Here is a 19986-nt window from a genome sequence, read left to right as displayed (position 1 = left end):
CAAGTAGGATTCAGGGTGAATAACCAAGACGTTCACAGGTTATTCAGTTACTAAAGCAGCACATCATTGGAATACATTCTAGATTTACAGAAGAAATTGTTGTACCTAATAATTAAGGCAAATACTGAATCACTTTAAATGAAAAAAATGCACAATTCAGTCACAAAAATGCAGTAATTTGGACGAAATTGACTTTTAATGGCAAGATTATCAGTTACCTTGAACCAGAGCTGCAAAGCCACAGAATTAAGCTACAATCTTAAAATAGTTCAGTTAGTCCGTTTGTGTGTGTGCAGACAGTGTTACTCTACAGTCATCTGATACAGATATGCAGAAAGAAAGAAAATACTGTACACTGTTCTACAATCAAAATGCTAGCACAACAAAACAGTACAACTTAATATTCCCGCTGAAACATATACGAGTAGAAACTAACAAGCTGATTATCAGTGTCCAAATAGCACTTATTTCTGATCTGCATCCATAAACTGAATATAAACCTAAACAAAGTAAAGAAACTCCAGCACCACTCTTACAAAAATACATATGGGAGAACTTTAATCAGTTGTAAGTATAAGATATCATCAGCATTATAAACATCATTATAATCAGCATTGTTTATTCTCACACACAAACACTGAACAACATGTATACAGTTGAAACATAAAAAAACTTGGGTTTTCTAATCCATAATACAGTAATGTCATTGAAAAGGCATTTAGCTAAAGTCATGACAATAGTTAAAAACTACAAGATCAAATTAAAACTGCAAGCAGTGATATGCTCCAGCGGGTCGGGGGCTGCCGGCTCCCCGACGTGCAGCATGCGAGGGTCCGCATATGCCCGTTTACAGTTTAAATTTTTTTCTCGATCTCGTTCCTTATTCTTCTCAAAAAAAAAATAATTGCCTTTTTTCGGCGGCTTTAACATCTTCAAAAACTCATGAAAGTTGGTGCCTGACGCATGTGCAAAGTTTCGTGAGTTTTGGTGCATTGTTTGACCTTGAACGTCAACTTCCTGTGTCACGGCGAAACATCAAACTTAGCCTCATCACCCTGGCTATTCTATATACAAAAATGACTTCTTATTTTTTTTTTTATCACTTTTTGGAGTATGACCTTTTTCTGAACTGTCGTATGCCTCAAGTGGGGATCAAACCCAGTTACTTCTCATTGAGGCAACTGCTCTAACCACTGCACCACTGCGTCATACTACAGCATGTCATCTGAAATATGAAAAAAAAAAAAGTCATACTAATGGGTTATTATTTTGTATTCAATATTTTATATTAGGGTTTTTGTATTGTTGTTGACTTTTAGTTTGGTATCAGTATGACTGCATGTGCAGCGCAAACCTGAAACCGTGTGCACTCTGTGAACCGTGTGGCTTACCCTTAGAGGGACTCGCCTTAGAGGGACTCGCCCTCCGTGAACCATGTCCTCAGGGGGACTCGCCCTCCGTGAACCATGAATCATGTGTGTTACCTTGGCAGGGCTCAAACCCGTGTCTTCATGAGGTCGTTTTCAGCTCTGCGTCGATTCAACTTTTAGTGAAGTTGAAACGTTTGGAGAAATTGAAAAAGTTTGCATACACTACACATTACAGGAAGATATTTAATATCATTGCAGACCCTCTTGAAAACATGTATATCTACTATCCAAAGAATTTCTGTGGCAATTTTGGTCGCATTTGAATGAGTATTTGTGGACGGTGGAGTTATATGTTGCAGGGAGCCAAAGATTTGTCACAATGCTGTCTACCTCCTGGGGAAATAGATGGTGCAGTGGTTAGCACTGTTACCTCTCAATTAGAAGGTTTGAGGTTTGATCCCCCACTTTGTCATGACTTAAAAATAAATTGTCATTTTTTTTTACTTTGACTTTTGGGTCACTTTTTGGCCGCCACGCCACGGGCACACCGATCGACGAAAACGTATTATTTTTGATAACTTTTAATTCCAAACATGTTAAGAGGGCACAGACTCAATTTCAACTCAGTCCGACAAAATCTGTAGGAGTTCGTTAAAGTACAATGTGTGAATTGCCAAAAATGGCGACTAAATCAAAAATGGCGGACTTACTGTTGAGTTGACGTAATGGTGCAATGTAACTTTTTTGTACGTCTAGGTGTGATACACATGTCCACCGATTTTCGTGCATGTACGTAAATGTTGCCGCTGGGGCATCTGTGTAGGGGGGCGCCATTTGGCCACACCCACTCGCAACTCCACTAAAATACAAAATTTTTCGCCTCTTTGAATATGATAAAGCCTCCAAAAATGCATTGAAACTTTCAGGATAAAAAAGAATAACAATTTTACAAATAACAATCGGGCTTTCGCACCTTCGGTGCTCGGGCCCTAATAAAAAAAAAGTCAAAGTGGTTCAACATCAGTAGAAAATCAAATTAAGCGGAGGCTGAACTCACAGCGTGAATTATGCACATGAAGTTTTATTTCTGTAGAGGCACAACTAATCTTATCCTGAATATAATCTGCATTTCTGTATAAACTGTATTGAAAGTGGCACTTTTCTGTTGTTGGAGTCCATTCAGTGTTATTTTCAGTAGCAGTTGAGTTAAGCACTTCTTTCCTGCAAAACACACTTGCAGTGATTTTGATGTAGTGCACTACTTTCCATTAGCTAAAGCTAAATAGTTTGAGGTTTTTTGTTTCAGGCTGGATATCTTTCATGGAAATAAGCCAATGATGCAGTGCATGGGAAAGCTGCTGGGGTATCATGGGAAAAGAGAAAGGCTGTGCTTGGATCAACAATTTGAAGGCAACCTTCTGAGTTACTTACATGGTAGAATTGTTTATGGAATTTGTCCTCACTTTAGCCAAAGAACCCTTTAGTTGAACTGTGGCCATATTCTCTGGTCTCCATCTCTAATATTACACACTATTTATCATACAATCATAAATGTACTTTATGGGCTATTTATCTTTTACAGTAACTGTTTTTATTACTCGTTTAAAATATTTTCTCAGGCATTTTTTTGATGGACTTTTGCACTGTATTGTTCTTGGGTGTTTTGGGTGAAACAATGTTTTGTTTTAATGAATGACATTGAAATCACACACCCACAGGTGACAATATGCACACTTGCATATGGCTGGTTGTGACACAAAACAGTAAATTCATTTTTCTGCTTTAACATAAATATCTTAAATGGAATTTAAAGCTGCTCATGGGAGTTGTTAACTTCCAGTGAACTTTTTATCAATAAATGTAAATGAGTTTATAAATTATCTGTTTAAACATGGGAGCTCAGTCACGAGCCTGAATAATGCTACTGTAACTGTCTTCACTATAATGTGAAAGACTCGTGTGTCAAATAGTGAGAGCAATGCATAATTTGAGACCAATTCATTAGGTCCAAAGCTTGAATAATATGTAATATCCTTCTCGCACTTATTTACACATTAAAATTTTAATTAGATAATTATTAGGGAGGATGAGTCATTTTTAACACAGCCTCGTGACTGTACAATATCACGTATAATGGGACCACCAGTGTGTGTATTGTAGGGTGGGAGGGTGAGGGGGTGGGGATAATGGTTTGGGTTCGGATGATCGATTGAACCTTGTTGTGCATAAAAGTTTTTAGTTCCTTAAAGTTATGCAACCTTCATCGTCATGGCAACAGTAAACATAGTTTGCGACTCGTGGCCGTAAACGGGAAGAGTCTGCTGTTGTATCCGATCATCAACAGGGGAAAACTCACAGTATATACTAGACATCATCATTTATACGACCACTGCAGGTGCTTAACTTTAGAACAAAACAGAACATTTATTACATTATAGCTACATTAGCGATAAACTAATCGATTGGTTTCAAATTAGTCTGTTTTGATCAAGTTTTCACTCAAACTGACTATATTGAATATCAAGTTTGAGCGCAATAAGGATTGATCATCACATGCTCCAAAAGAAGACATGTTTGTTCCACGGTCGTCTCTCAAACAATCACTGATTTCAGTGATTTTGTGGTGACAGTGCTGACTGTTCATGTACTCATTAACAGTGCTTTTACTGACAGTATGGAGGAGATGGAACACATGGAAACATTAAAATAAAAAGAGATATATTGCATGTTTTTAGAGAAGCAATATGGTGTCAGTAAAATGCAATAGAAAGGCCCCGACAGCAAACTGGAGGCTGTTGAGAGAATTGAGCTAAACACACCCATTGCAGCAACATTTTATGCAACAGCAGAATTTTTTTTTTTAAATTTTTTTTTTTTTATATCAACTGGATTGTGTTAATATATCCAAGCCAAAAATACAGAAACCAAAATTTGAATGTATAATAAATCATGCAAATTAATTGTTTTTACTCGCAAATAGGAAACAAGTTACACGTTTTTACAGTTGTATCCTTTTTGGCAAATAAATCAAATAAAACATTTCAAAAGACAGAATTCACCGTTAGAATCACTCAACAAAACACAAACACGCTGTTCTTCTTATCCGTTGTTTTTCTTGTGTCTGTCCAGTTTAAGTCACTTTTTCCTGTCCTGTTCCTTTAAGTTGTAAATATACAGTAAATGCTGCCTGGTGTTGACCAATCAGCAGCGAGCAATTGAAGATTGGCATGTAGCGCAGTCGCTTGATTACCTGCGAGTCATTCATTGTCGCCGTGTATCTGCCTCTCTGTGTTGTCAGCAGGTAAAGACTTCAGGGAAGGCGAAAGAGGTCAGACTGTCCGTGTGATCCATCAGCCAGCACAAGAGCGACTTCTCTCAGACGTCTTGAGGAACACCCTGGTCTCTACAGCCTGAAGGAGGAAGGTACGTGCATAAGGAGAGGAAAAGCAAAAGATCTCTAACTGCTTGTTGAAATAACAGTTCTAAGCATCATTATCCGGCTCTCATGGCTCTAATTAAGAGGATTTTGTAAATGCTACATGCAATTGGAAAAAAAATGTATTTGCCCTTTTGACAATAATTGTCATTTCACTCACTACTTCATTTTAATTGAGCAAATTAAAAGCAGAAAAGTTGGCAACACTCAAAAAGCAGCCAGGGTAAGGCATTAGGAGCAAATATTGATCAAGTACTGACTGCAGGTTTAACGATTTCCTCAGCTTCCCGAAAGTGGCAAACAATACCAGTCTGGATTGTATTATGGCTTTATATATATCTGTGATGGATAAGAAACATCACTTACTAATAAGTCAACATGTGGGGAGTGGCAATACCTTTTGTGGTGGAGATCAAAATAACAATTCCAACGTCAAAGTTTAAATTTGATTCATTATTTTTAAGCCACGAACAAGAAATCCTAAACACGCTGTGGATGATACTGAACCAGTATGTCAATAGATCTGTCTCCATGACAATTCGGTCCACTAATGAGGACCATGTGATACAATTAAACCACAATAGCTGGACCTCGAGTCAGGATAGTTTTCAAACTGCTATTTCCGAGGTCCAGAATGAACTTCACAGTTTGAACACTTGCAGTTTGGTGGCTTTGTGAGAATATCAAACATACTTTGTTCTTTCTGCACGGCACACATGGAAGATCATGAGAAAGTTCTGAATAACAATTTTTTTTTTTTTTGAGTATCTGTAAGCCTGGGAAATGTGGTTAGTTTTAGCTTACTAAATACAAGGTGTGATCAGATAGTTGAGAAACTGTGCCTACAACAACCAAAATAACATATTTGATTTAAATATATCAAAGTAGTCCCCATCTGCAGTGATACACCACTCCCAACGGTCCTGCCTCACTTGGAACGCTCCACAAGTGTCATGTTCAATAAGTGCGTCAAGGAACATATGCAATTGCGCCTAAGGCAACCCTTGAACTTGAACTTCATTTTGAGGAACTGAAAGCAGTCACAAGGAGTCAAATCCACCAAGTAAAGGTGGTGGGGAGCTACAATTGTGTTGTTGGCGGGTGTGAAAGTTGTGCCATTTTAACGAGCTTTGGCGAACGTGTTGCCACGGTGTGCCACTTCACTACAGCTCAGGTCGTTTGTGCCGAATGCAGCATGCCTTTAGTTGCACAGTTACGTTTTATCACTCAAAACGCCGCGCTCGGCTCATTGCTTCATTGCTGTGATCTTTCTGAAGCATTTCAAGGGTCTGTTGCTGATGTCCTGAATTTGACACAAAATTTCAGGTCAATGCTGAAATAACAAAAGTGCTCTTGACCACAAAAATGAGTGTAACTCTGTTCTGATGTTGATCAAGCGACGTACCTTGGAATATGTACTCTCTAAAGTTATAGCTTCACCTGCTCACTGTGTATCAGTGCCCTACGCTCGTCTGCAAAAGGAACCGTCTCTAAACTTTTTGATTGCACCTCGTATCTATGTTAAAGTTAGTAAAGCTTACTATTCTGCGACATGCTTCTTCATCACTCCACAATCTTATCACCTCATTGAGGCACTGTTGAAAGTTAGTGAAGGAAATAAGAAACACCTACCATCGGAAACTTTCCCGACGAAGGAGAGCGGAGTGGGAGAGAAGAGATAAAAGACAATTAGTGATCATTTGTTTCAAAAGGTTTTTCTGTGTGAAGTTGACTTCATTAATGTTTTACAAGGCAATTTTTTTTTTAACTCTCAAGCAGTGAAAAAACACATTCCAATATCTTCTGACCTGACTTTTAATACAGATCCATTACATGATCAAATGAGCACAATTAGAGTAACACAACCCTGGTCTGCTGGATTGATGGGAGAAGGAGGGAGGGAGGGAGAGGGGGAGAGAAAGAGGCAGATGGAAGGCGATCAGTTGGAGGGAGATAATACAACAATCATTAGGTAGATGGAGAAAGAAAGGGTGGAGGGAGTTGTTTGTTGTGAGTTATGGGGAGAAAAAAATTCATTGATCACCTGAAATACACGCTTTTTAGAGAGAGAGAACACTGATACCATATTTTCAGTGATTCGTTACATGAAGGAAGACGGAGGTGAGTATGAACTTTAAACTCCAAAGTTACCAAGATTTGTGTTTTGGTGATGAGTAGTTGAATAATAATTTATCTTGTATTTCAACTTCGACTTCTTTAATGTCAATCCACCATATGACATACAGACATACAAATGGATGGAAAAACCGTTTCTCACAGTCCCACGGTGTGCAAATAAAAGACAAAACAAGAAAAGCATAAATATGCAACAACAACAAAATATATTTATTTATATATATAATTATAGGGGTACATAGTGCATGATTTCAGTTCGAGAATCATTTGCTGCTGACAGGATAATGATTATCTTATTTAATGTAAATATCCCAATGTGGTGCTCCAGCTAATGGGAGTATGGATTTTTGCAGCAACAGTTGATGAAGACGCGTGCCCAGAGGCCTGAGAAACAATGGGGAGCAGTGAACAAAAAACACCAGGAGGGCTGCTCACTCCCACGCACACAATTACTGTATCTCACGCTCAACAAACACACACAGCCTTGCAGGCGTGCACGCACCAACACACTTTGATTGCACACGCGGGCAGCAATTACCTCACATCGGCACACACAGAAAAGAGACCGGGCTGTGGTAATTCAAAGGCTGCCATGAGAGAATGGTGACTCTTTCTCTGTGTGTGTGTGTGTGTGTGTGTGTGTGTGTGTGTGTGTGTGTGTGTGTGTGTGTGTGTGTGTGTGTGTGTGTGTGTGTGTGTGTGTGTGTGTGTGTGTGTGTGTGTGTGTGTGTCGGCACTTGTTCATGCATCAGCGCCCGAGGAGATGGCACTATTTTCTGATGGAGAAGGCGGTAAAATGACCCAGCCTTTCCATCGCTGTTCCTTCACATACCTCAGCTTTTTTCTTTCTTTCTTGTATCTTCAAAATTTGACGACCACTAAACAAATTTGTGTCATCCAGAAGTTACCACATCTTTTTGCCACACAAACCATAAAGGATTGCGCTTGTGTTATCGTATATTTTTGATGAGAATCAAACAACAAGTTAGTCTCTAAATGTTTTCCGGTTTCCAAAGCCTGAGCCCACTGGTTCCTACTGAATATGTAAAGCTTTAAAAATTGTCATAAATACTGGGTGTTGTGTAATTTGTTAAAAGGCTAAATAATTTCACCTTACTCCAATAGAAATAAAAAGAAAAGTACATTGTTACCAAGCTGCAACCACGTGACGTCATCCTTTGATTTGTGAACGGCCGTAAGAGGCCTCGAGTTGGCATGTCAGCCGTTGCCATCGTGCTACTTCAGAGCGGTTTGGAGCCAGAAATGACCATATTTGGACGAGCTGGGGGGGAGTGGAGCGGGAGAGCTGACATGATTTGATTGGAAACCCGACGATACTACGTCCCGCCAAAGATGGCCGTAACCTGACTGCACCACAGACCTGTCAATCAAACAGACACCCCCTCAGCTTTTTGAGGCTTATTTTCTAATTAATGACAGGATTATTTTCAGATGGACTGCCAGAAAACTAATAAGCGACTTTAGCTAGAAACACTTAAATAAATTGTGGAAAAAAGTTATTGACTTTGAATTTCATGAGAGACGTTGAATGGGAGTCGATGGATCCAAAGGCTTTTGGAGCCAACCTCTAGTGGCACTCGTTGGTATTGCATCTTAAGGCACTTCCCCATCGGCCTCATTTTTCAGAGCCGGAAGCTATGTCCACTTTTATATACAGTTTATGTTTGTAACACTATTTTTAACCTTTGCATGACACTAATATGAACCTTAAACGTAATGTAAACATTGTCATTAGATTTCCATGCTGTAAAAAAATGTCATACGTTTGAATGAACTCTGAACTTTGCCACCAATGTCATGGTCACATGTGAAACGGACAAACAAAAGAAAGACAAGACCAAAATACAATAAAAACAGAAGAATGATAAACGCAGATAGACAGCTACTGACTTGCCAAGATGACCATGTCCATTCCCCAGAAGATGCTCATGATCCATCCAACCATGATAACAGCTGTCAGTATCTGGATGAGGGCCGCTGCCACGTTGAGCCAGAACACACAGCAGACACCTCGCTCTGAGATCAGGTCACTGCGAGCTCCACACAGCACCGTGAACGCTGAGATGAAGGTACCTGCGGGAAAAAAAAAAACACTGTTTATTGTAAAAAGTTTCTTACAGTCCTGATGTGGCACGCCGCCGATGTTTATAGTCCAACGTGATGAAAGACTTCAAAGTTTGGACTTTTCCACTCTCCAGTTAGTCTTCGGTGAAATATACCAAACAGCGCACTCCAGATTTTGCAGTGAAATAAACCAGAAGAGATGTGCTCACCTCTGATGAGAGCATCGCACAGCGGTTGCTTTGAGCTAAATAATAACATGTTAAGGTTTTGCAGGTATTGACGAGTGTGTTCACAATCAGCATAATAGCAGACTAACATTTATTATTTGGCACTAAACACAATGACTGATGGAAATGTCATCAGTTTTTGGTCATAAACCAAAGTACTGTATCATCAAAACTATTCACCCTCTGAACACAGAAACAGCAACCTTGTGTTTTTGCTAGAGGAGAAACCAGAGTTCACAACATTTTGTTAGTTTAATTTGTTTCGCCCTCCGCTGTATTTGTTCACATCACACGGCAACCAACCGTGATGTCCCCCTCTGGTTTGTAAACTGCTGTTCTGAAGCCTCGAGTTTGTCATTTTGACCTTTGCCATCTTGTTTTTTTGGAACCGTAAGTGACCATATTTGGAAGAGCTGGTGAGGAGCTTGTGTGGATCGGACTCAATCTGATTGGTAACCCAAGGACACTATGCCTGCTCACCTATAGAGGAAACCTTACTGGACCACAAGCCTGTCAATCAAACCAGACCCACCCGCTAAAAATACATTTCTTTGAGGACCTGCATCTAATATATATGAATTATTTTCAGATGGACCAACAGAAAACTAAGCAGTGACTTTAGTGAATGACACCATTATGATGTGTATAAAATTTTTTATTGACTTTGTATTTCAATGGAGAAGTTGAATGGGAGTCTAACATCCACTAAGTCGAAGGCTTTTTGGAGCCAGCTCCTAGCGGCTCTTGGTGGTTTTGCACTTCCGCCAATGGCTTTGCTTTTCAGACCCGGAAGCTACGTCCACTTTATGTACAGTCTCTGGAACAGAAGCAGGAGTGGCTGGAAAAAAGGATATCTGACATCTATGTTTGTAGTAAAAGAATTACAGTCAGTCACAGCCAGACATTGTTGATAGTGTCACTTCACATCGTCCACTCGGCGTCGTTGAGTGAGAGAGTCATTACCTCAAGTGACATACATGTTAATCCACTGTTGCTCATACCCACTGATACTGAGCTGAAACAGGATGATCCTTGGGGAGAATCTTTGTCTGCCTGAATGAAACCCAATTCCCTTCCTTATCCTGCTATCTAAAGACCTGGACCTGTTTTTGTGTGCACGTGTCACACACAGGAGCACGAGTAACAAATCTGATTATTTCATTAATCAAGGTTTCCATGACAACCCCTCTTCAGGAGTAGAATACATTTAAAATATGACTGTCAGTCTCTGTATGTCTGCCTCACTTGATCAATGCAATATTCAGATACTCAGCCATCAGTTTACCAGCTTACAGTGTTTTCTTTATTTTACACTATTTCAACTGAACTGCAGCAGTGTTTGACATCCATACTATATGTGCTGTAGTTGTAAATGGGACTTGGACTATGCTGGTACTGCGGCCAGAAGCCTCCCACAACATTCACTGTTCCATTTCAAAAGCCATTTCTCAAGATTATTGACCACTGGGATTTTAATTGCATTTTTGCACGACTTGTGAATTTTATTTTTAAATATAACGTCACTACTGTAAATCTGCTTGCTCTCTAATTCCAGTCAGTGATTTCAGAAAACAAAGACCACCTAAAATATGAAGATTTGAACTGAAAACAAACTGCACTACATTCATAAATACAGCATTAAATCATTGCGCAGACGTTCATTTACCCTCAGTGCACCGTTATCTTAGGTGGATTTGCAGCTGGGTACAGAATCTTGAAAAATATAAATAATATAGCTTAACCTATTAGGATCTAATATAATAACGATGTAACATTGTATGCCTGACCTGTAAATAATTTAACCTTATGGAGCGGATCTTGCAGATTTTATTTTATATTGACAGTGACACTTGCACGTTGATATATTGTTTTAATTTTAAGCCTTTGTGTGACAGGAATTTACATTCAGCATCTTTAGCATTAAAACTATATAAACAGACCAGATTGGATTCTGCATTTCATCAGTTGTTATAAAGTCATCAAGTTAAAGAAATGTTTTCAATTTTACAAAATCATAAATTATTCAGGCAATCGGCTGATGTTTGGATGTCTGGCTTTTTTTATTTTGTTTTTATAACCTTTTTTAAAATACTGAGCTGAATACTGAATGTGACACAAGAAAGAAATGCCTGGGGCTTTGTGTGCACTATGGCCTTGGCCCGTCCCTTTCTGCTAGCTCCATTTCGTGTCACATTGGAGGAATTCAAATAATAGAGCAAAAAATGATGCAGGTGGGGGGGAGTTAGGGAGGAGGGACGGCAGGGGGGGGGGAGGGGTGGAGAAGGGCAGCTGCATCTTGTATGTCTGGAGAAAGGAGAGGCAAAAGCCGACCCATGTATAAGTTAGCTTCTTACCGCTTTATTTCTCTGTTTTCCTTTCTGTCTACTTTGCTATTTCCATACAGCATCCTTCTTTTTGATTGACTATGAACTTGCAGACAGACTAAACACAGAGTTCTGACATGATAAATCTTTCTATAGAGGCCCAGATATACTCAGTTTGTCCCGTAACGTCTGAATGAACATCATAATATTTACTTTCACAGGGCCTACACTGGCCTTATCCTTATCTGGAATGGTTTCAAAAAAGTCAAACTTAGAATTAAGCACAAATAAGAAGCCCCAGGAAAAAAAAGCCATAGAAAAGGAGAGATGGATGAGGTATTTCGATTTCCTTTTACCGGTTGCTCATTTCAAAGCTGCTCATAGAAAGAGCAACAGCAGGCTAAAATGAGATTTCACCCAGAGCAGACATGGTCTGATCAGTCGGAGATATCTTGGGGTCGCAGAGGTCACACCCACCAGCAGATGCTCTGGCTGTTGGCGGAGCTGCCCACCTCCAGACATGAGCCGTGATTGACAGCAAGCTGGTAGCTAAATGGTTACGCAGCACTTCCATCTGAGTTTTGCCATACAAAACCGGATCTACATGGTCTGTTTACTTTCACTTTTTCTGTGTGACTTCCAACTTCTGTCGTCTCAATTAGTTACCACTCACATGCGTCACAGTCACTGATACATAGCAGTATTATCATTCATTTTGAGTTATTTAAGTCCAAAAATGCAGTATATGCTGAGCTATGTGTTTGTTAAAATAGCTGTCTGTTATAAAATTATTTATAAAGTGTATTTAATTTCAAATCGATAAATCAAGTACAAGGGTGGATCAAAAAGTTCCAAGACTGTTCCTGTTGCGCGTGAACGGTGAGCAGCGCGGTGATGTGCTCAGAGCACTGAGTAAGTATTCCAAGGGTTAGGATAACTTCATTAACATGGTGCAGATGTTAATTAGACAATGAAACTTGTAATACTTACTCATTAAGCTATTTTAACTGTGGTTGTGATTTTAATTGTGTTTTTAACCGTTCAAAATCATGCTGCTTGCGGGCTGTTTTCTTTTTTTTTTTTTTATTGTGAAGCACTTTATGATTTTTATATCTGTGAAAATGCTATACAAATAATCTTTACTTACTTAGTTTCTCCCTGATTGGAGCATTGTGTTCGAGCACAGCACGCACAATCTTTGAACTTTTTGATTGCCCTCATATTGTAATTTTAGTCTCATAGAGTTATTCTTCTTCTTGTGATATAACTTCAGACATGTTGGTGGAAATATCCAAAACAACTACATGTACTCTTTTCTTCATGTAAGATTAATTCTGTTTTGCAGGCGATATCAAAGAGGCCAAAGCTCTAAAAACGCTGAGCTCTCACAAGTAATCTCAGACTGCATACAATTGATCAGAACAAAGCCAGCTATTAAAATAGGTTTCTGTGTATTAGTGTCAGCAGTTGAATAAAAAAAAATGAGCAAATACATGTGCTCGCCAGTTTTTTGCTGCAATAAAAAAAAAAAACTTTGAATGAATTTTGCCAGAGAAATCTTCTCTAACAATCCTCAGTGTGTGAAAAGCTCTTGGATCCTTTGTGTATGTCAGTGTGGGACATTGTGAGTGTGTGCATGTGTGTGTCTATGTGTGCGTACATAGATATTAGCCAGACTAAATACTATAATTACACAGAACTCCACAAAGCACCCACTGGTCGTGTGGGAGGTTAATGACGGAGTGTAAGAGTGTCAGCGACGGAAAGAGAAGCAGACAAAAAGGAAAGAGATAAAAAAGAGGAAGAACAAGAAAGTCTTCTGTAAAGCTACTTGGAAAAAGTAGAGGAAAAGTAATCAGATACATTGTGTAGCATTTCTTTTGCAGCACAGCTCAGTCAAAGATGTTTTAAAAAAAACTCCAAATCCTCTAAAAGCCACTCCATCCACTCCAAAGTTTCTCACCACCTGTTTTCAATCCACTTCAAGATGTTCTTCAGGCTTTCCCCGGCTTCTGTGTTAGCACAAGCAGGAGGGAGTTTCCTTTGGCTGAGCTGGCAGATGATTTACAGATACAGGTCATGCTCTGCAGCCCGACACGGCACCTGGTGTTTGCTCGACATCCATGCATCTTCTTTATTTAACACGGGTAGATGTAGAAAATGATACATCAACAGACGATCTTTAGTTTCGAGGAAACTAGTGACCAGTGGCAGCAACAGCCAGCTGGTGAGTGCTTGTAGCTCCAATTAGTCCTGTCCTTCGCAAACCCTCCAACTGCCACTGGATAGCTTAAACTAGCCAACTAACAACACACGACAAGTAAGTTAGACCTTTTGGGATTTACCGGGAGGAGCATATTTCAATTTGTTGTGGCAGGTTTCAGACACACTGAATGCCTGGAAATGTAATAAAAACAGAGTGTTACAAGGATTAATGCCTCTAGTAACTAAATTTGAAAGTGAAATCTCTGCCCTGAAGGCAGTAATCACATTCTGTAAGATGGATTTCCCTTAGACAAGAAAAAAAGAGACCAAATGGGTTGAGAGAGGAACATCGCTAATTTGACTCTGGAGAATGTGTACACACAAACATCCAGAGGCCCAATGTCAGCATAAGTGTAAGCTGGGGCAGTATCTCCAGTATCACATACCATCAAACTCACATGCGCGCGCGCGCACACACACACACACACACACACACAGTGTAATAACTGAGGGGCTGTGAGAAGAGCAGACAGACAGAAAGACAACCAACAACCAGTTGGACGTGCACCCAGACCTGAGAGACAACAGAAGCAAACACGATGATGACTATGATGAAGAACCCTGTCATTCTGGTGACCTGCATCTTGCTTTTCTCTGCTCTCACTGTCCTGGCATCTCAAAGTAAGCTGACTGAATACCACTTACGTTTCATATTGGGCAAACTTCTCCTCTTCCTTTCAGAATTTGTTAATATCAGTTCAGTGTTATCATTTCTGATAAAAGGTACATGTAATCAATAATACAGTGGCACAAAATGAAAAGAGATTAGGCTTAAAGCAAAAAAGGAAAAATTTGATTTATGTGTGTTCTTCTTACTTGAATCGGAATCAAACCAAACTGAGATCCTCTTCAGCACTTTACTGCACTGAAGGTCTCATGATATATTTGCATGCTCTCCAAAGGTGTAACGGGAAAAACAATGAGTGTGTGTTGAATGCCAGTTTATGTCTCTTTGTATGAACACTTCTGTCTCCATCATGGTTTCAGATGGCTTTGGCCCAGAAGACTGCTGCTTTAAGTTCATCTCCCATCGCCTGGACAAGAACAAAGTGGTGGACTTCGATTACACAGACAAGATGTGTTCGATGGAAGGTGTGCTGTAAGTGTTTCAGCTCTCTTGCTATTGGACTTCTGTCCACAAGTTCAAGATCAACAACAGAATCAAATTTATTGGTCCAATAGGGTTAAAATTTTACTCATACACAATGCTGAGAACAAAGATAAGATTATTTTGTACAGTCATGTAAAACAAATAATCAGAAATAAACTCTCAGCATTCAATTGTCAAATATAAAAACTAACAGAAACAAAACCGGACACCATACAATAATACAATTGTCTCTGTTTTAGTTTTACGATGAAGAATGGAAATAAACTCTGTGTCGACCCGTCCATGTAGTGGGTCCAGAGCATCATCGAGGCCAAGGAAAAGTTACAGGCTGAGCAAGTGAACATCGCCACCTCCAAAGTATCGGACTGACCCAGTATCCAGTCAACTACCACAGCACCTAAAAGCTTGAGCTGAGCAGAACAGGTGGTGTGGTGATTTAACTTCACAGCTTTTTCTATTTGTATTCACAAATTTTTCTATATTACACACACACACACACACACACACACACACACACACACACACACACACACACACACACACACACACACACACACACACACACACACACACATGACCTCTCCCACACACTCGCACTGAAGGCTAAATCATACATTCGCGTTAGTTCTCTGTGTCAGCGCTTTACACTTTACAATCCTCTGATGGCAAATATTGTAACATCACTACTTGAGAGCTTCAGTTTCCTTCACAATAAGTAATTATTTACAAGTTGTCAGCTCTTTCATCAGTTCACACTGCACCGGCTAACAGCTTGCGTGACACTCACCAATAGATTTTTACTCAGTGTTTGTTACAGCGCAGGGACGATCGAAGGCAACATGTCAGGCAGGATTAATGTTGAATTTGTCGAGCTGTAGCAGTGGAGGCTTACTTAGGAAAAAATCCGACCTCTAATACTGATTAGCTTCAAACCTGCTAGTTGGTTTTGGATTCATAAAATGTATCTATTTTTCCAATATAAGGAAAAAATACCTGAAAATCTTTAATCTGTGAAATGTATGACCTGAACTGTCAGAAATACACCGACTGACAATAGACGAGTGTATGTGTAATAAAAGTGTGATAAAATAGTTCTGAGATGGTGTATGTGGCACGTGCAGTAATGCGCATGCAGCAGAGGGAAGCAATAACTTTCATGAGTACGTTTTTCAAATTGCGTCACTTGATCAACATGTTTGTGTTAGACAAGTTTTAGTGAGAAGCAGTGTGTTTGCGCATTGCGATTTTACCCTGGACACGAGCATCGAGCAGGAAACCTGGGAAATCTGCAACGAAGGGCCTCAAAGTGCTTCAGAAGAGCAATGAAGGAATAAGATGGCAATAAAATTTGAAAAACGTCGTTGTCCAAGACCAAAGAAGGCGCATCAGGTTAGAAGCGCAACCAGCTGTTTATCTTTAACATTCGCTGTGTTGTGCACTGTTGATTCATTCAGTCAGATTGTTAACACTGAGTTCTCCTGCGACATCCTGAGGCGTCTGACGGAAAACATTCGGCACAAACGACCTGAACTGCGCTGCAATGGAGCTTTGGTTCAACGCGTGATCTCTCCACACATTAAAAACACAGATGTTTATCGCCCTTAACATTACAGCGTCGCTCCCCACCGCCCTACTCACCAGATTCAGCTCCCTGGGACTTCTTTCTGCTCTCTATTAGGCAGATTTTGTCACATTTGAAAAGAGTTTCGTGGACCATGTCTGCAAGGCGCCCTAACCATCAGACACAATTTTTTTTTTATATGTTTAAACATATCTGGAGAGGATATTTAAGCTTCTGTGAACGTTTCCAGGCAAACAGACTGTTTTACGCTGTGATCTTACATTAGCAGGTGCTTTTTCACCAAATGTCCTGAAGGGACTTTGCTCATCTGTTACACATGTGTGCACGAGTGTCTGCATATCACATTGTTCAGCTCTGGCTCTTGTCCAAATTCAAATTTCACATTTCTATATTTTATTTTGGCTGCAGGTTGAATAGAACAAGATGCTGTTTTCAATCTCAGTCAATTAGAGCCAAAACGGCATTGACACACACATGCGCCCTCCTACATGCATTGTGTTCATTTCAGTCAGCGTTGTCATGGCAACTAGTCACGGCTATTCAATGAAATGTCAAGGCATTCAGACAAACCTACACACACACACACACACACACACACACACACACACACACACACACACACACACACACACACACACACACACACACACACACACACACACACACACACACACACACACTTTTAGGAGAAGTGTTGCCTTGATCCTTTTTGTACATGTGGGGGACAAATTTTGTGGCAATGTTCCAGTCAAAGAGGGGGACAACTGGTCAAGGTGTTTGCTGACCCTGTTTTAATGTTTGGGACATTTTCAAGCAGTCAGTAATTCAACACTTACTGTAGAAAGGCTGCCGCAAATATACTGTTGAATGTGAGTACAAGTAAATGAATGAATATGAGAAAAGATTTGGGATATTAAACCATTCTTCAGAAGAGAAATAGAACGGAGAAAGAGATGAGGGAAAAGGACATACACAGAAGAACCCTCCAGGGAGTTATGCCCAATAAATCAGAGGCGAGGGATGGAGAGGACACACCCGAGGTTATTTAATGATGGAGTCAAGACACCAGTCTCATAATTCGCTCACAGAGGATTATTTATTTTCAGTTGTGCTCTGTATTTATTTTTCTGTTCTTCTTTTCACACAATCTTGTCTTTCACACACAATCTTCACTTTACTCTTCTCCTGAAATAATCACCTCTTCATGTTTTTATTGTATGTCGTGCTGCTCTTGAACTGCACCACTGAGCGAATCTACATTAGTGAATGACGGGCTGTGAAAGTCTGCTTTTGTGTGCGCACTGAACCTGATTTTAATGTGTCTTTATGCACTTACGTACGTCGCAACATTAATGTCAGTAGGGGGGGGGGGGGGGGGGGGGGGGGGGGGGGGGGGGGGGGGGGGGGGGGGGGGGGGGGGGGGGGGGGTTGGTGACCGTGGATACGGTACACTGTTCGTTGTGTTATGTCAGTCTGGCTTGGTGGGCTTTGTTGTGTAAAAAGTGAGTAATCAACCCATCAATGACACTGATGTGGCATGCTGTGTGTGTTTGTATCAACAGTTACCAGATGTTCTTACGATATAAAATGATCTGCTTCAAAATACACAGTGACACAGTCAGATCGATTTTCAGAGAATTGTTGAGGCTTTATACACGGGGGAATTTTCCATAGTTTAAACTGTCAGACGCAGCACTACTGAGTTGTGGCCGCTCAAATTCATAATTTTGCTTTAGCACCACCTGTATGTATCATTGAATTGTGTCTAGTGTGATAATTGTTTTGTTAAACTGGAAAACCCAACAAGAATTTGTTGAGTGTCACAAAAACAACATGGAATATTCAAGTTATTAAAATGTGTAATCAATCAGTTATTTATTCATTAGACCCCGAAGATGAAATGTACTTTACATTTATTTATTTATATTTAGTGGCCACATGGTGGCGTTATCCAGCAAATATTCGGTTCCTCCGAACATTCGGTTCCTCCGAGCCTGCCTTTTGTAACCTGTTAAACAGGTGTTTCTTAGATATACGCAGAAAAACAGACAGTAAATGAGTATTGAAATAAATTGCAATCTGTGTCTGTGAAATGTGCCAGCTGATCCTGAATGTATTTACATGTATTTTTATGTTTCACCTCCTTATTGTGAGGCAACTCCCAACGAACCCAGTGAATAGTTGGGGAGTTGTCATCTAATAAACCTGCAGCTTTGCTACAGTGTGGATCATCCACTGCAGTATGATCCCCAGTTTGTCATGACAAGCTCATAAAGATCTCATTCTGCCGTTCACGGACAGTGTCGAGGTCTGTAACCATGATAATGACGCATCTTGAGTCTGCCCACAGCGGTAATGTTTCTACCTGCTGCAATGATGACCCCGCCCACAGTGATGATGTCGCTGTCCGTAATGATGACACCTGTTGCAGATTTTCTAACCCATTTCTACCTGCAGTGATGACACTCAGACACCACATGCACTGTGTGCATTAACACCTGGCAGTGAGGCTGCGTGTATTTACACACTGACACTCTTATTTTAACACAAGGTGTGAATGGTCTGTCAACTCTTCTCACACATTGATGCAGTCACAAATATACAAACGCATGCAGGCAGACTGAGCGTCTATGCAGTCGTGTACAGTTTGTTTTAGTTGTCCCTTTTTTTTTTTCTTTTTTTTTTTAATATGATATTTTTCCATCATAATTTTGTAGGTCAGTACAGAGCCCTCGATGGGTCACAGTGAGGTTTTTTTTTGGGACTACTTTTAAGTTACTTTGCAACATATTTTGTGTTACATCACAATGATTTTTTTTCTCCCATTCCTTCTGAGACACTCTTCTATTTCTGCTCAGTTGCTCCCAGTGCAGTGCCCCAGTATGGATCAACTCATTAAATATTACTTTGAAGTGAGAATTAAATATGCTGGTACAGTACTGCTCAACAGGCACAGTTATATGATTTGTGAACCTAAACTTAAACAAATCCTTCGATCAAGAAGTCTCTCCAAAAGAAAGCAGTACATTAATCTGCAGGATGCTTTTATTGAGGACAAGTTACTGTACTACGCTTTACATTACCTCGCAATACTTTTACATCACCAGCTCTCTCTCTCTGACCGCTGCTGATACACACTGTAGCTCCCGTTATGACAGCAGCCTTGAGATGGCACATCTGTCAGTGTGGCTGTAGCCATGGCTGCACATTGGTTGTAACACATCCTTTCATAGAAGCACCGCAGATTTAAATAGTCACAGCTGGACATGTTAGTATCATTGTAGAGTGAACCACAGCAGCAGCCAAAGTCCGAACAGTAACTTGGTCCAGCCACAGCTTCACCTGTCAGAGGAGCCTCAGCAGTTACAGCTGTGTTCACAACAAGAAGCTGAATACTGTCTAAGATCTGTTTGTTACAATGAACGAGCTTTAAATGCATCATGTAAAGTG

At 40.1% G+C, this 19986-nt stretch overlaps 2 protein-coding genes across 2 annotated transcripts in view; one reads left to right on the top strand and one right to left on the bottom strand.

Moving 5' to 3' along the window:
• Window positions 1–169: 169 nt before the first annotated feature.
• Window positions 170–19986, bottom strand: part of stum (stum, mechanosensory transduction mediator homolog) — a 21241-nt gene continuing 1424 nt past the window's right edge. Inside the window, exons 2-4 of the mRNA XM_069714355.1 lie at window positions 8854–9036; window positions 6439–6447; window positions 170–4780 (exon numbers count right to left, since the gene is read on the bottom strand). Coding sequence (XP_069570456.1) covers window positions 4746–4780; window positions 6439–6447; window positions 8854–9036 — 227 coding nt within the window. The 3' untranslated portion in view covers window positions 170–4745. The remainder of the gene's footprint in view (window positions 4781–6438; window positions 6448–8853; window positions 9037–19986) is intronic.
• LOC138630194 (C-C motif chemokine 4-like) lies at window positions 14261–15296 on the top strand. The gene is made up of 3 exons (XM_069714356.1): window positions 14261–14464; window positions 14831–14942; window positions 15194–15296. The coding sequence occupies exons 1-3, from the start codon at window positions 14383–14385 to the stop codon at window positions 15240–15242; spliced, it is 243 nt and encodes an 80-aa protein (XP_069570457.1). The 5' UTR covers window positions 14261–14382; the 3' UTR covers window positions 15243–15296.

This window comes from Brachyistius frenatus, unplaced genomic scaffold, assembly GCF_029030835.1.
Source record: "Brachyistius frenatus isolate BFR_SWC_R1_liver_20210118 unplaced genomic scaffold, ASM2903083v1 Contig_130, whole genome shotgun sequence".
Taxonomy (NCBI): Eukaryota; Metazoa; Chordata; class Actinopteri; family Embiotocidae; genus Brachyistius; species Brachyistius frenatus.
Note: the sequence above shows the minus strand (reverse complement) of the source record. Positions and strands in the feature narration are given on the sequence as shown.

Excerpts from the sequence above, each read along its gene's own strand:
- LOC138630194 (XM_069714356.1), top strand. The coding sequence starts at position 14,383 with ATGATGACTATGATGAAGAACCCTGTCATTCTGGTGACCTGCATCTTG. Across the intron at positions 14,465-14,830 it reads CACTGTCCTGGCATCTCAAA|ATGGCTTTGGCCCAGAAGAC; the intron begins GTAAGCTGACTG and ends TCATGGTTTCAG. Across the intron at positions 14,943-15,193 it reads TGTTCGATGGAAGGTGTGCT|TTTTACGATGAAGAATGGAA; the intron begins GTAAGTGTTTCA and ends TCTCTGTTTTAG.